The 16,481-nt window shown below is 43.3% G+C and overlaps 1 protein-coding gene across 2 annotated transcripts in view; it reads left to right on the forward strand.

Moving 5' to 3' along the window:
* EDA2R (ectodysplasin A2 receptor) overlaps positions 1 to 16,090 on the forward strand; it is a 54,703-nt gene extending 38,613 nt beyond the window's left edge. The window contains exon 10 of one of the 2 annotated variants that reach the window (XM_069747364.1): positions 11,148 to 12,106. In XM_069747364.1, coding sequence (XP_069603465.1) covers positions 11,148 to 11,416 — 269 coding nt within the window. In that variant the 3' untranslated portion in view covers positions 11,417 to 12,106. Of the gene's footprint in view, positions 1 to 11,147 lie in introns of both variants that reach the window. The other variant, XM_069747365.1, reaches the window with a different exon arrangement.
* The last annotated feature ends 391 nt before the right edge of the window (positions 16,091 to 16,481 follow it).

A 16,481-nucleotide genomic window follows, 5' to 3' on the forward strand; every position in this document is an offset into this window, starting at 1 on the left:
AGCAGTTTTATTCTTCGGGTCAGTACGATTACAGCGACACCTCATTTATATCATTTTTTTATGTTTTGGCGCTTTTATACGATAAAAACTATTTTATAGAAAAAATAATTATTTTTGCATCGCTTTATTCTGAGGACTATAACTTTTTAATTTTTTCGCTGATGATGCTGTATGGCGGCTCATTTTTTGCGGGACAAGATGACGCTTTCAGAGGTACCATGGTTATTTATATCTGTCTTTTTGATCGCGTGTTATTCCACTTTTTGTTCGGCGGTATGATAATAAAGCGTTGTTTTTTGCCTCGTTTTTTTTTTTTTTTTTTCTTACGGTGTTTACTGAAGGGGTTAACTAGTGGGCCAGTTTTATAAGTCGGGTCGTTACGGACGCGGCGATACTAAATATGTGTACTTTTATTGTTTTTTTTTTTTTTTATTTAGATAAAGAAATGTATTTATGGGAATAATATTTTTTTTTTTTTTCATTATTTAGGATTTTTTTTTTTTTTTTTTTACACACTTGTAAAAAAATTTTTTTACTTTTTTACTTTGTCCCAGGGGGGGACAATACAGATCGGTGATCTGCCAGTTTGCATAGCACTCTGACAGATCACCGATCTGTCAAACAGCACTGCAGCGTTACCAAGTGCCTGCTCTGAGCAGGCACTTGGTAAGCCACCTCCCTCCCTGCAGGACCCGGATCCGCGGCCATCTTGGATCCGGGACTTTCTGCAGGGAGGAGGTGAGAGACCCCCGGAGCAACGCGATCACATCGCGTTGCTGCGGGGGTCTCAGGGAAGCCCGCAGGGAGCCCCCTCCCTGCGGGAAGCTTCCCTGCACCGCCGGCACATCGCGATCATGTTTGATCGTGGTGTGCCGGGGGTTAATGTGCCGGGGGCGGTCCGTGACCGCTCCTGGCACATAGTGCCGGATGTCAGCTGCGATAAGCAGCTGACACCCGGCCGCGATCGGCGGCGCTCCCCCCGTGAGCGCGGCCGATCGCCTATGACGTACTATTCCATCCGTGGGAAGTAAAGCCCACCCCACATGGACGGAATAGTACGTCTGATGGCAGAAAGGGGTTAAAGGTGACAGCCCAATATGTTTATTCCTCAATTACTGTATTAGTGTGACAGTTCTTAAAAGGCTTGGGTTACACATTGCCATTTTGTAGCGCCACTGATTGATTTTTATTGATTTTAACTATTTACAGCTGTAGTCTAAAGCAATATATTGAGTTGTATACAATAGGGGACACTAGCTGCTATTTAAGGCTGGAGTCACACTAGCCTATAAAAAATTGGTCTGATGTTGATCCAGAAAAGTAGGATAAGTGGCATGCGATTACACTGATTTTTCTCAACTGGCATCCATATGACATTCGTATTCAATTCACTGCAATACGTTTTTAGCATCATCTTTTACAAACTGTAATTCTCTATGTAATTTAAAGCTAGTTTTTAAACTAATTAATAAATCTGATATACAGGTATAGATAGAACGATAGAAAGATACCCGTGATACACATAATTGATGCCATTCCTATATAGTTTACGGTACATGTATTTAACTAATAAATGGAAAAAAACGTGAGCCCCCCTATTTTGTAATAACCAGTTGAGGGAAAGCAGGCAGCTGTGAGCTGGTCTTATTATGCTGAGAAGGGACCAATATCCATGGACCTTTCCAGCATATTAATATCGGTCTCAGCTAGGGGAAACTGTAAAAAAAATGACTTGGGGTCTTTAATAACTAGCATAGGCTAAGCAGACAGCTGCAGGCTGATATTAATAGGTTAGGAAGGGCAATGGATATTTGACCCTTCCCAGACTAATAACACAAGCCATTAGCCACCCAAGAAATTGTGAATTCATTAGATATGCCGATTGTTACACTTAGCCTCAGCTGTTCCTGATTGCCCTGTTGTGGTGGCAATTGGGGTAATAGTTCAGAGGTTAATGTCAGTTGCGTGATGTCTGCTGACATCAAGCCCAGGTGTTAGTAATGGAGAGGTGTCTGTCAGGCACCCCCATTACTAACTCAGTAGTCGAAAGAAAGAAACACATACACAGAAAAGTCCTTGAATTATAAAACGCACTCCCCGACAATTACCCTATTTTACCCATTTATTACAAAAAAACCTCCATACCTGTACAGGTTTATCCAAAATATGGATGTCCCATGACGATCCCCAACTCTGCTACATCTGGAGACTGTGATGAGTTGTGACATCAGTAACGTTACGGCTCTCCACGGCCACTGGAACACAGAGAGTAGCGTGAGAACCAGCGGCAGTGATAAGCTGTGACACCATTAACCCCTTTCTGACCTCGGACGGGATAGTACGTCCGAGGTCAGATCCCCTGCTTTGATGCAGGGCTCCGCGGTGAGCCCGCATCAAAGCCGGGACATGTCAGCTGTTTTGAACAGCTGACATGTGCCCGTAATAGGCGCGGGCAGAATCGCGATCTGCCCGCACCTATTATCTAGTTAAATGCCGCTGTCAATCGCAGACAGCGGCATTTAACTACCATATCCGGCCGGGCGGCCGGAAATGACGTAATCGCCGACCCCCGTCACATGATCGGGGGTCGGCGATGCTTCAGAATAGTAACCATAGAGGTCCTTGAGACCTCTATGGTTACTGATCCTCGGCAGCTGTGAGCGCCACCTTGTGGTCGGCGCTCACAGCACACCTGCAATTCTGCTACATAGCAGCGATCTGATGATCGCTGCTATGTAGCAGTGCCGATCGTGCTGTGCCTGCTTCTAGCCTCCCATGGAGGCTATTGAAGCATGGCAAAAGTAAAAAAAAAAGTTTAAAAAAAATGTGAAAAAAATAAAAAAAATATAAAAGTTTAAATCACCCCCCTTTCGCCCCAATCAAGATAAATGAATAAAAAAAAAATCAAATCTACACATATTTGGTATCGCCGTGCTCAGAATCGCCCGATCTATCAATTAAAAAAAGCATTAACCTGATGACTAACGGTGTAGCGAGAAAAAAATGCGAAACGCCAGAATTACATTTTTTTGGTCGCCGCGACATTGCATTAAAATGCAATAACGGGCGATCAAAAGAGCGTATCAGCACCAAAATGCTATCATTAAAAACGTCATCTCGGCACACAAAAAATAAGCCCTCAACCGACCCCAGATCATGAAAAATGGAGACGCTACGAGTATCGGAAAATGGCGCAATTTTTTTTTTTTTTTTTTTTAAGCAAAGTTTGGAATTTTTTTTCACCACTTAGGTAAAAAATAACCTAGTCATTTAAGGTGTCTATGAACTCGTACTGACCTGGAGAATCATAATGGCAGGTCAGTTTTAGCATTTAGTGAACCTAGCAAAAAAGCCAAACAAAAAACAAGTGTGGGATTGCACTTTTTTGCAATTTCACCGCACTTGGAATTTTTTTCCCGTTTTCTAGTACACGACATGCTAAAACCAATGGTGTCGTTCAAAAGTACAACTCGTCCCGCAAAAAATAAGCCCTCACATGGCCAAATTGATTGAAAAATAAAAAAGTTATGGCTCTGGGAAGGAGAGGAGTGAAAAGCGAACACGGAAAAACGTAAAATCCCAAGGTCATGAAGGGGTTAAGGTTATCTGTCCGGGTTTATCCATAAAATAGATGTCTCACGACGATCCCCAACTCTGCTACATCTGGAGGCTGTGATGAGTGGTGACCTCAGTAACATTACCGCTCTCCACGGCCACTGGAACACAGAGAGTAGCGTGAGAACCAGCGGCAGTGATAAGTGGGGATGCCATTAAGCTTATCTGTCCGGGTTTATCCATAAAATGGATGTCCCACAACGATCCCCAACTCTGCTACATCTGGAGGCTGTGATGAATGGTGACCTCAGTAACGTTACCGCTCTCCACGGCCGCTGGAACACACTGAGAGTAATGTTAGCATCAACGGCAGTGATGAGCAGTGACGCCGTTAAGGTAACGGTAGGTTTCGGCAAACGGTTCTCACGGTAACCTCTATGTGAGCCACAGAGGACAGCGTGTGAGCCGGCCAGCTGTGAACTGTGCTGACCTTACAGAATTCACCGCAGTTCACAGCTGGTGGCTCTTCACAGAGGTTACCATGGGAATCGGTGGCTGTGGCTTGCACGAGTATATATTCTCCCATGCAAGAGAATCGGATCAGTTATGTTACTAACGCTCTGATCAAACTCTGATTTTAGTTTGATCAGAGTGTCAGCTTAGTGTGATCTGATTCTCTCAGATAAGAGAATCGTAGCACATGTCATCTGAGTGCAGTCTGATGTTTTCCACACACCCATAGACTTGAATGGGTGAGTGGCATCCAATTTGGGCAGCAACTTGCAGTATGCTGCAATATTTTTATCATGCCAAATTGATATGAGAAAAAAAATGTGGTCAGCACTGCCCCAGAGTATAATATAGTGCTACCAGATAAAACATCAGATAGCACTCTTCCAGTGTATATGTTCATGTGAGCTAGCCCTTACACACATTCTAGTGAAGTGATTACTTTTCAGATTGGACCATACTGTCCATGCTGCTGACTTTTAATGGCATCTGCTCACTTTCTGTTGTGTTAACAGATTATTTGGTTAGTTGCTTTTGGCTTATGTCTCCACCTCCTTACATCTTCTGTGCATGCAGATGACTTAGTATTTTACTGTAGACTTTAAAGTAACATCAGGCTGGAGAATTTTTGAACAGGAAAAAGAACACAAAAAATAATGCTAAAAATGCCATCACGGGTCCAATTATGCGTTTGCATGTGTAGCTTCTTCAGGGTGCAGGTAGGATTACTCCTGTGCCATCTTAAGTAGTGCACCAATTTGATCATATGATCAGATCTTAGACAACTGCCTCACCATTATCACATTGTTGACCATGATCCTATCAATATGAAAGCTCTACCAGTTGAATATATAATATGTCAGCAACAAGCTAGTATACGTGGACCTGAAGGCACGAATGGATTAGAATATTTTATTTATTTATTTTACTCATTATTATGTAGCGCCATTAATTCCACACCGCTTTACAGACATTATTGGCACTGTCCCCGATGGGGCACAAAATCTAGATTCCCTATCAGTATGTCTTTGGAATATGGGAGGAAACCAGAGTACCCGGAGGAAACCCACACAAACAAGGGGAGAACATATAAACTCCTTGCAGATGTTGTCCTTGGTGGGATTTGAACTCAGGACTTCAGCGCTGAAAGGCTGCAGTGCTAACCAATGTGCCGCCCATTTGGATGAATTTAGAATGAGTGAAAAAAAAAAAAAGTAAAAAACATACAAACAATAGTGTGACTGTGATTGCCAACAATTAACATACAACACAGCACTGTGGATACGACCGTCAGCAGGCGAGAATTGGGAAACGCATTATGGGTAAAGCCGCCTGAAATGCTGATATAAGAGCACGGTGCACTTCTGTTCTACATTACTTCTATAATATTGATGTATAAACATGATCGACATATATTTTATATATATATATATATATACAGCTCTGCACATTTTTGTGGTGTTCACTATCCTTTTGCAATAGGACAAGCTGGATGGCAAAACAAGTAATATCCCAAAAGTAATAGGAATGAAAAAATAACTTTTAACCATGCCAAAGGAGTTGAAAAGAAAAGTCTTGAGTGAGGAAAAGAAGGGCTCAATTCTGGCTTTTCTAGCAGAGGGACACAGTGAGCATCATGTTGCCTCCATCCTTAAAATGTCTAAGACGGCAGTCCATTACAACAAGGTCAAGCAGCAGACATTGGGGACAACAAAGCTACAGACCGGCAGAGGGCGAAAAAGACTCTCCACTGACCGGGATGACCGTCATTTTATTCGAATGTCACTCAGCAACCACAGGATGACATTCAGTGACCTACAAAAGGAATGGCAAATGGCAGCTGGGGTGAAGTGCACGGCAAGAACAGATCGTAACAGGCTCCTAGAGGCAGGACACAAGTCATGTAAAGCTAGAAAAAAAGCATTTCATCAATGAGAAGCAAAGGAGAGCCAGGCTGAAGTTTGCCAAAGACCATAAGGATTGGACCATAGATGACCATAGAACACTGGAGTAAGATAATCTTCTCTGATGAGTCTAGTTTTCAACTTTACGCTGCACCTGTCGTCTACTGGTTAGACAGAGATCTGGAGAGGCGTACAATCCACAGTGTCTTGCACCCACTGTGAAATTTGGCGGAGGATCGGTGATGATCTGAGGATGCTTCAGCAAGGCTGAAATTGGGCAGGTTAATCTTTGCGAAGGACGTACAGTACCATTCAAAAGTTTAGGATCACTTAGAAATTTCCTTATTTTTGAAAGATAAGCAGTTTTTTTTCCAATGAAACTAACATTAAATGATTTAAAAATACACTCTATACATTGTTAATGTGGTAAATGACTGTTCTAGCTGCAAACATCTGGTTTGCAATATCTTCATAGGTGTATAGAGGCCCATTTCCAACAACCATCTGTTAGGTGTCAAGTTCCTGCCGCTGCACAGGGGGAATCTCGAACCATGTCCGCTGCGGTCTCCCATTCTTCTCCAGGCCACAGTGGAACCTGCTCAGCGGAGACGTCAGTCCCAGCGCCTGGCTCAGACAGATACTGCACATTTGGTTACTGCTGCCCTTCCAGGTTCAGCCATTATAACCAGTACTGTTCGGCGGCAAGCAGGTGCTCCTGGGACTAAGTCATGCTTTTCTCCTTCTGAGCATGCCCAAGGGAAGACCTCTCATTGGAGGTCGGGGGTCACACACTCAGGTCCTGTAGCAGCTCCTATTGGTCCACTAGGAAGGTCCTGGAGAGCTACAGCTATAAAAGGTTTGCATGGCCGCACGGCCATGCGCTAGTATCATTTGTGTTTGGCTGTTGCCAGTGGATACTCTACCACTCAGTTTATATGTGGTGTGAGTCTGTTTAGCTTTGGGGCTGTACACTCAGGCAGGCAGCTAGCGTCAGTAGGGGCAATTAGCCTTGGCTTAGCATCTGGTTCCTTCATGTGTGAGGTTAGCACAGAAGAGTTCCAGAGCAAGCACAACCCTAGTTAGGGTATTATTCTCTGTGTACAGCGCGACTCTGTGAGGCAACAGAGCTCAGTGTCCATTCGCCATTACTTTGCAGCAGGTACCTCTGCAAGGTGGACCCCGGGCTACGAACGCACCTCGTATCAATCTCTCTATTACTTGGTGGGTTCCGCTAGCCCTAACACCATCACTCCAGTGTTCTTATGGTACTTTGTGTTTGCTAACTCTGTAAGAAGGCTAATGAATGGTTAGAATACCGTTGAAAACCCTTGTGCAAAGTATGTTAGCACAGCTGAAAACAGTTTGGCTGATTAGGGAACCTGTTGTGAATTCTGTGGCTGAATTCACTCCTGTGGTCACAAGTGGTACTGCAGCTTCTGAGCTTCCTCCCTCAGGTGTTCTGGTGAGCTCGTTAACTGCTTCATTACTTAACTCCGCCTGATGCTGCTATCCTTGCTCCTTGTCAATGTTTCAGTGTTGGATCTGAGCTTCTCCTGATTGTTCCTGTGACCTGCTGCTCTGTATAGCTAAGTGCTTTTTGCTTTTTTGTTGCTTTTTTTCTGTCCAGCTTGTCTTTTGTTTTGCTGGAAGCTCTGAGACGCAAAGGGTGTACCGCCGTGCCGTTAGTTCGGCACGGTGGTTTTTTTTTGCCCCCTTTGCGTGGTTTTGCTTTAGGGTTTTTTGTAGACTGCAAAGTTCGCTTTACTGTCCTCGCTCTGTCCTAGAATATCGGGCCCCACTTTGCTGAATCTATTTCATCCCTACGTTTTGTCTTTTCATCTTACTCACAGTCATTATATGTGGGGGGCTGCCTTTTCCTTTGGGGAATTTCTCTGGGGCAAGTCAGGCCTATTTTTCTATCTTCAGGCTAGCTAGTTTCTTAGGCTGTGCCGAGTTGCCTAGGTAGTTGTTAGGCGCAATCCACAGCCGCTTTTAGTTGTGTTTAGGATAGGATCAAGTGTGCAGTCTACAGAGTTTCCACGTCTCAGAGCTCGTTCTTGTATTTTTGGGTATTTGTCAGATCACTGTGTGCGCTCTGATCGCTAAGCACACTGTGTTTCTGGATTGCCTTCATAACACCTGTCATTAGCAAACATAACAGGAACCTATAAACCTGACCTTCCTTTGAGCTAGTTGAGAATCTGGAGCATTACAATTGTTGGTTCCATTAAACTCTCAAAATGGCCAGAAAAAAAGAACTTTTGTGTGAAACTCGACAGTCTATTCTTGTTCTTAGAAATGAAGGCTATTCCATGCGAGAAATTGCCAAGAAACTGAAGATTTCCTACAACGGTGTGTACTATTTCCTTCAGAGGAGAGCACAAACAGGCTCTAGCCAGAGTAGAAAGAGAAGTGGGAAGCTCCGCTGCACAACTGAGCAACAAGACAAGTACATTAGAGTCTGTAGTTTGAGAAATCGACGCCTCACAGGTCCTCAACTGGCAGCTTCATTAAATAGTACATGCAAAACACCAGTATCAACGTCTACAGTGAATAGGTGACTTCAGGATGCTGGCCTTCAGGGCAGAGTGGCAAAGAAGAAGCCATATCTGAGACTGGCTAATAAAAGGAAACGGTTAATATGGGCAAAAGAACAGACATTGGACCGAAGAAGATTGGAAAAAAGTGTTATGGACAGACGAATCCAGTGGCATAACTTGAAACTCATGGGTCCCGATGCGAAAGCTCCAACGGGGTCCCCAAATATTTTAAATCTTTAATAACAATAGTCTTTTTCTGTAGTCCAAAGGGACTTTTAGGGCCCCCTAGGCTCCAGGGCCCGGGTGCGATTGCAACCCCTGCACCTGTTGTAGTTACACCCCTGGACAAATCTAAGTTTGAGGTGTTTGGATCACACAGAAGAACATTTGTGAGATGCAGAACAACTGAAAAGATGCTGGAAGAGTGCCTGACGCCATCAGTCAAGCATGGTGGAGGTAATGTGATGGTCTGGGGTTGCTTTGGTGCTGGTAAAGTGGGAGATTTGTACAAGGTAAAAGGGATTTTGTATAAAGAAGGCTGTCACTCCATCTTGCAACGCCATGCCATACCCTGTGGACAGCGCTTAATTAAAGCCAATTTCATCCTACAACGGGACAATGACCCAAAGCACACCTCCAAATTATGAAAGAACTATTTAGGGAAGAAGCAGGCAGCTGGTATTCTATCTGTAATGGAGTGGCCAGTGCCGTCACCAGATCTCAAACCCATTGAGCTCTTTGTGGGAGCAGCTTGACAGTATAGTACGCAAAAAGTGCCCATCAAGCAAAACCCACTTGTGGGAGGGGCTTCTGGAAGCATGGGGTGAAATTTCTCCAGATTGCCTCAGCAAATTAACTGCTAGAATGCCAAAGGTCTGCAATGCTGGAATTGCTGCAAAGGGGGCATTCTTTGGAAAAAGCAAAGTTTGAAGGAGAAAATTATTATTACAAATAAAAATCTTTTTTTTGAACTTTGTAAATGTCTGGACTAGATTTTCAATTCATTTGGCAACTCGTTTGATTAATAAAAGTATGAGTTTTCATGGAAAACACAAAATTGTCTGGGTGACCCTAAACTTTTGAATGGTAGTGTATGAATCAAGCCGCATACAAGGTTATCCTGGAAAAACAGTTGCTTCCTTCTGCTCAGGCAATGTTCCCCAATTCTGAGGACTGTTTTTTCCAGCAGGACAATGCGCCATGCCACACAGCTAGGTCAATCAAGGTGTGGATGAAGGACCACCACATCAAATCCCTGTCATGGGCAGCCCAATCTCCAGACCTGAACCCCATTGAAAACCTCTGGAATGTAATGAGGAAGATGGATAGTCACAAGCCATCAAACAAAGAAGAACTGCTTACATTGTTGTACCAGGAGTGGCATAAGGTCACCCAAAAGCAGTGTGAAAGACTGGTGGAAAGCATGCCAAGACGCATGAAAGCTGTGATTAACAATCATGGCTATTCCACAAAATATTGATTTCTAAACTCTTCCTGAGTTACAACATTAGTATGGTTGTTTCTAAATGATTATTTGAGGTCTGCAAGCAATGCATTGTTATTTTGACCATTTCTCTTTTCAAAAAATAAATACAAAATTTATTGCGTGGAACTTCGGAGACATGTTGTCAGTAGTTTATAGAATAAAAGAACAATTTACATTTTACTCAAAAATATACCTATAAAGAGAAAAATCAGACAAACTGAACATTTTGCAGTGGTCTCTTCATTTTGCCAGAGCTATTATATATAGAGCGTAATCTCCATGCAGTTTATTTCATGCACTTTTGTGGAAACCTTTGTAAACGTGTACTTCTTTCCAAACTCTGCTGTCACCTGTTGTTTTCTGGTGGTCGTTAGTGATGAGCGAATATACTCGTTACTCGAGATTTCTCGAGCACGCTCGGGGGTCCTCCGAGTATTTTTTAGTGCTCGGAGATTTAGTTTTTCTTGCCGCAGCTGAATGATTTACATCTGTTAGCCAGCATAAGTACATGTGGGGGTTGCCTGGTTTCTAGGGAATCCCCACATGTACTTATGCTGGCTAACAGATGTAAATCATTCAGCTGCGGCAAGAAAAACTAAATCTCCGAGCACTAAAAAATACTCGGAGGACACCCGAGCGTGCTCGAGAAATCTCGAGTCACGAGTATATTCGCTCATCACTAGTGGTCGTATCTTGGATCAGTTGCCTTGCATTGTGTCACTTAGTTATTATTAATTTGTTTGAATTCACATTCTCTTGTTTTTGAGCAAATTCTTATGGCATGCAAAATAACCTTCATGAATCGGGGCTCATATAATGCAATAATAAGGCCACGGTCACCCTATCAGTATTTGGTCAGTATTTTCCATCAGTATGTGTAAGCCAGGACCAGGAGTGGGTGATAAATACAGAAGTGGTCACATTTTTCTATTATACTTTTCCCCTGATTGTTCCACTCCTTGTTTCGGCTTACAAATACTGATGGAAAATACTGACTGTGTGAACTTAGTCTGAAACTTATGGAGGAAATGAATCGGCACAACCATTTTAGATCAGTATATAAAGTGATGATCACAACTGTAGTTCCAACACTTAGTGGTGACACGTTATTGTCTGGCTCTAACAAGAAATTCTCATTTTCTTTTCTACCAGGTCTTTCCATCTCTCAAATTCCAGAGTCTTTGCTTCTGTTACTTGCACAAAAACTGGACACCGTGACTCCTGGAGCGAAAGATTTCAGGGACATTGGAATTGCTCTCGGGGTCCAGCCACATCTTGTGGAAGGAATGGTAGGATTTAAGGCACTGCACGATCATCTGTCCTCTGACCTCCCGTGTACGCTGCTACACTTGGTGCACGCTCTTCAGAGGCTGCAGCGCAGAGACGCCTTGGCCTTGATTTGCTCACATTTCAACCAGTAATGGCTGTCCTGACAATGAACTACTGTCATCGGGTGCAGATCCATCACACAGGCAGCTTCCTCCTGCGTAGTCATCCTACAAGAAGTATTATACAACGGCCCTTGCTGGAACGACAGAGGTTTACTGGATCTGTGGCGGGAATAGGTCTCGCTGAGGAGACGCCTCCACTGCCTGGATGACCTTCATTCACTTCTGTTTCAGAAGGAGAATCCATGGACTGGTCCTGAGCCGGGTCCAGAAGAATGCTGAGAATATTTTGTATTTAATTGTTTCTGTGATTTGACTGTTAAATATTATTGTCCAATTCTTTATATTGTTGAGTATCGAACAACCACGGTGACCAGATAAATAATGGCAGCTGGTCTCTGCAGTAATCATGTCTGGTTAGTATTTTGTAATGCCTCCCGTCGTCCAGCAGATGGCAGTGCATGCCTGCTGACGGCACACCGTGTCCTATGGCGGCTGGGTGACAGGATGACTCTCATTCACACCAGGCCGAATGCAGCTTGTAGAAACATTATATAACGGGCATGTGGCATTTTATAACCTTTCGTAACTTTGGTCTTAGAATGTGCCGTTCCTTTTCATTGACAATTCTTTAATGTGGCGTTGATTGCACTGTAACAAGGTATTATTTGGGTACATGATAAATTGACACTTGAGATTTCAATGAAATGTTGATTTATAATCAGTCAGTGATTGACTAAGCTGAATATAACAGCGACTGGCGTATATGCTTAGCTGTGCATCTGGTGTGGTGTAGCAGAGCTTAGTTTGTTGTGGGTCACCAGTTTTATTGCTGATTGTCCATAGAATTACAAGTCTGAACCAAGTGAATAAAACAGATGACAGACTCCGCTCTGCTACATGTAAATAAGCCACTACATTCAGATCGTCTTCTGAAACGTACAATGAATCACATATTCTGACATTTTTCTACGTCTCCTCTTCACTTCTGCGCTGTGCCAGTAATACAGAACAGTGTTAGTACTCTTCGTGGTCCACGCTATTCATGTAGTGGTGTCTTATGGGCTGGATGGAGCTGTCGTCACCTTTACCCTGAGATCTACCTATTACTGTAATGTTCTGTCAGCTTGTACCATTGCCATCACAGTGCCCGGATATCACCCGCTGTTACCTTGTGGTGAGAGAATGGTAAACGGCACGTGGCAGCATTCGTGCAATGGAGAAGACAGTGTCTGAAAGCTGTGAGGGTCTAGATTGTGTTCCTTTGATATTTTTTATTTCTGTGGAGATTATGATGGTTTCCTAGCTTTTAGGTATGTCCTAATCTTATTATAGCAGATAAGATTTCACTAAGGGCCCCTAACATCGTCCGTTATTGATGGCTTCAGCTGACGGTCTGATGGTATGGAGATAAGGAGCTGGCATGTCAATCTGGCTGTTCTCCCGGAGATAAGCCACCGACCGATGAGTCAGGCTGCCACTTTCTTACAGAGTTTAAATAAGGAAAGTCTCCTCACATTGGCATGCCAGGCCTGGCATGTCACTCTCCACAAGAAAGGTTACCCCTTTTTAATAGAGAACACAGGAGCGCTCAGCAGAACTGACAGCGATGTAATGTTATGGAGGCTTAAAGGGGACCTGTCACCATGAAAATGCAGTCCAATCTGCTGCCATCATGTTATAGAGCGGGGGAAAGTAGTAGATTGACATATAGTTTAGTGAATAAAGTGTTAGTATAACCTGTGATTTAATCAGTTGAACTTCTGCTGTTTCTGAAATTTTCGATCCAGTGGGTGGTCCTATCAGTGACTGACAGCTGCCTCTACATGCACACTTATACAAAGAAAGCTGTCAGTCACTGAAAGGATTTTGGGTCCAGTGAGAGATCCTAGGAAGAACAGAGAACCTGTCAGGTGAAATAAACCACTATTAACTTGCAGATATGGGGTTAATCTGTAGGTTAATAGGGCTTTGATCCTGACAGAAAATAAACTGTATTCCTCCCAGTAGCGTGTGGGTTTCAGTCACGGGGGCGGCACGGGTGCAGGTTCAGTCATCGCTCTGTGCATAGACAGCCGTAGCCGCGCACACCTAGCACTGACTGACAGCCGACTGTAATGCTGATCCTGCTGTAAGTCAAGACTATCTATACACAGAGCGGCGACTGAAACCTGAATGCTGCCGGGAGGAATAAAGTTAATTTACTCCCGGCAGTGGGGGTCTAAGTGTGGGTGCCGGTCGGGTTCAAAACACTATTAAGTTTCATATTAACCCCATCTCTGCAGGTTAATTGCGTTTTTTTCATGTGGCACGTTCCCTTTAAATGATTAAAACACAGCTTATACCAAATCTTTTCTCACAAAACTATATATCAGTCTGCTCCTCTCGCCCTGGTTTATATCATGGTGCCTGCAGATTTTCATTGTGACAGGTCCCCTTAAGTCTCACCAATGTGATGAAGGGGAAATATCCATTGTAAGGCCACATTCACACGGTCAGTATTGTACATTATTATTTGTAAGCCAAAATCAGGAGCCGGGAAAAAATGGATAAGCGAAGCATGTGTTTCTATTATACTTTCCCTCTGACTGTTCCACTCCTGGTTTTGGCTTACACATACTGAGGTAAAATACTGACCATATACTGAGCGTGTGATCAGGCCTAAGATCAATACTGTGAATTTCAAATCTGCAACATGACAAGTGCAATGTGAAATGTGTGGAAAATCTGCTAAATCCATAGGGGTGTTAACCACTGCAATTTTGCAGCAGATTTCCCACTGCAGAATGGTCCCGTGGGATTGTACCCCAATTATTTTGAATGACATAAATGTACAATATTGTGTCCCGTATGATAGAGAAAATTACAATTTAAGGGGGAATCTGTCTGCTCCATAGACATTAATATATTAAGTGCATTTGTAAATTCAGTGAGATTTCTTTACTTTGGCTGCTTTCACACATCAGTCATTTGCCAATTCGCAATCCGGCGAATTTTGAAAAAAAACGATCCAGCGAATGTTGCCTCCGGATCCGTTTTTTTCCTCATAGACATGTATTAGCGACGGATGGCCTCACGTTTCATCCGTCGTTCGCCGGATCCTTTGAAAATTGTTTATCAGGCGGACGGAGAAAAAGGACATAAGGTTTTTTGTGTCCATCGCCGTCCATTGTTTGCTAGAATGGAAGCTTATGGCGTCGGCGACGGTTTCCGATTTTTTTTTTTAACTGAGCATGCTCCGATTTTTTTAGGATCCAATTAGCTGGATCAACTAGTCGGATCCGGCGAAAAAACGGATCCGTCGCATGAGTTTTTCACAATCTGCAACGGATGCGATTTTTTTCAACATTCGACGGATTGTGACTGATGGCAATAAACTGATGTGTGAAAGCACAGATAATCCACCTCTTGTTTTTACACCATAAAACTAGAAAATGATGTGGGATTTTACTATACAAAAAGCTGAAGCCTGAAAAGAGAGAACCGACGTGTCTGCTCCGTCTAAAACTAGAAAGGAAATCAAAATCTTTCTTCTCTGAATCTGATGTAGGAACACAACCTATTGTATAGAGGATCCCTGGCTATTAGCCGCCATTGTCTGCCACTGAGTATTTCACTGTACAGATTAGAGATTTGGCTCTGCAGTAGTGAGCGTCTAGGGGATGCTCAGGACTCGCTGTAGAGCCTTAGTAGGGGGCAATCATTTATTACTGGGGGTTTGTATTCTGTACATGACATTACAAAAAAAACAAAGCTCAGTGAAAATATGTGCCAGATGTAGAAAGCAGGACCTTTAGGCACGTGATCACCTGCTTGTTGATAGCTGTGTTATACTTGAATGTTAGGCTACTTTCACACTTCCGTTTTTTTGAATCTGTCACAATGCGTCGGCGCGACGTATCGACAGATGCGTCAAAAATAGTGAAAAATGTATGCAACGCATTCAGTATTTCAACGGATCTGCTGGACGGTTCCATCGAAAAACTGGATCCGTTGCATCCGTTTTTACCATCCGTTTTTTTGACGGATCCGTTTTCCATGCCTAAAAATGAGAGTCTCCCAAATATGATTGGCTACTGGAAAATAGGGAAACCAATATATTGACTGGCTGGCTGTCTCCAGGCTGGCAGGAGTCTTGCTGGCACAATTGGGGGTGACGCCCCAGGCCAGGTTTATATAGATTTGGGGCCTGTCTGGCTGCCAATTGGCTACAAATTCCTGATTCTGAGCATGCTCAGTGTAAAAAAACGGATTCCAGCGCTGGATTCCGTCATACGACGTGTCACGACAGATCCTGCGTCCATAGGCTTCCATTCTAGTCAACGACGTATGCCGCAGGGTCTGTGGCGACACGTTTTCCCATCGCAGACAAAAAACGTTACATTGAACCTTTTTTCCAGACGACAGTCCGCCAAAACACGACGGATCCGTCGCACGATGGATGCGACGTGTGGCCATCCATCGCGATCTGTCACTAATACAAGTCTATGGAAAAAAAAAACGGATCCTGCGGGCACATTTTTTTCCCCCAAAACGACGCATTGCAACGGATCTGAAAAGACGGAAGTGTGAAAGAGGCCTTAGGACTTGCTTCCTATGTGATCATTCGTTTTCTGATGTAATTTGTAGTAATGTTTGTGTTCTTATGAGACACATTTGTTACTTTTATTTTATATGGTCTTTAATTTAATAAAATGTTCTTTTTAATGTGCTGGATTTTTACTTCAACTAATGATATAAAACAACGTTTCACCTTTGAAAGAATGTGATTATTGCTTTTGAGTCTATGCTGTATTCGGGTACCAGAAGATCAGTGTGTCCTAATTTATAGAAACCACTCACCACCATCTCGTCACTGGCGTCTCGTGAGAGTGGGCCTCAGGAGCCATAAATTGGGATGAGATTGTGCAGTTTTGTATTGATGTACGAAACTTTACAAATGGTGGGTAATAGTTACTGTACAACTAATGCAGTGTACAGCTTAGGTCTGTGTTCACACATACCGGAGACACGTACACACCTATTATAATCTATGGGGCCATGCACATGTCCTCGTTTTCACACAAAGAGATGCAAGGGTTAATAAATGTCTATGGGT

Source organism: Ranitomeya imitator, chromosome 2 (assembly GCF_032444005.1).
Source record: "Ranitomeya imitator isolate aRanImi1 chromosome 2, aRanImi1.pri, whole genome shotgun sequence".
In the NCBI taxonomy this organism is placed as follows: domain Eukaryota; kingdom Metazoa; phylum Chordata; class Amphibia; order Anura; family Dendrobatidae; genus Ranitomeya; species Ranitomeya imitator.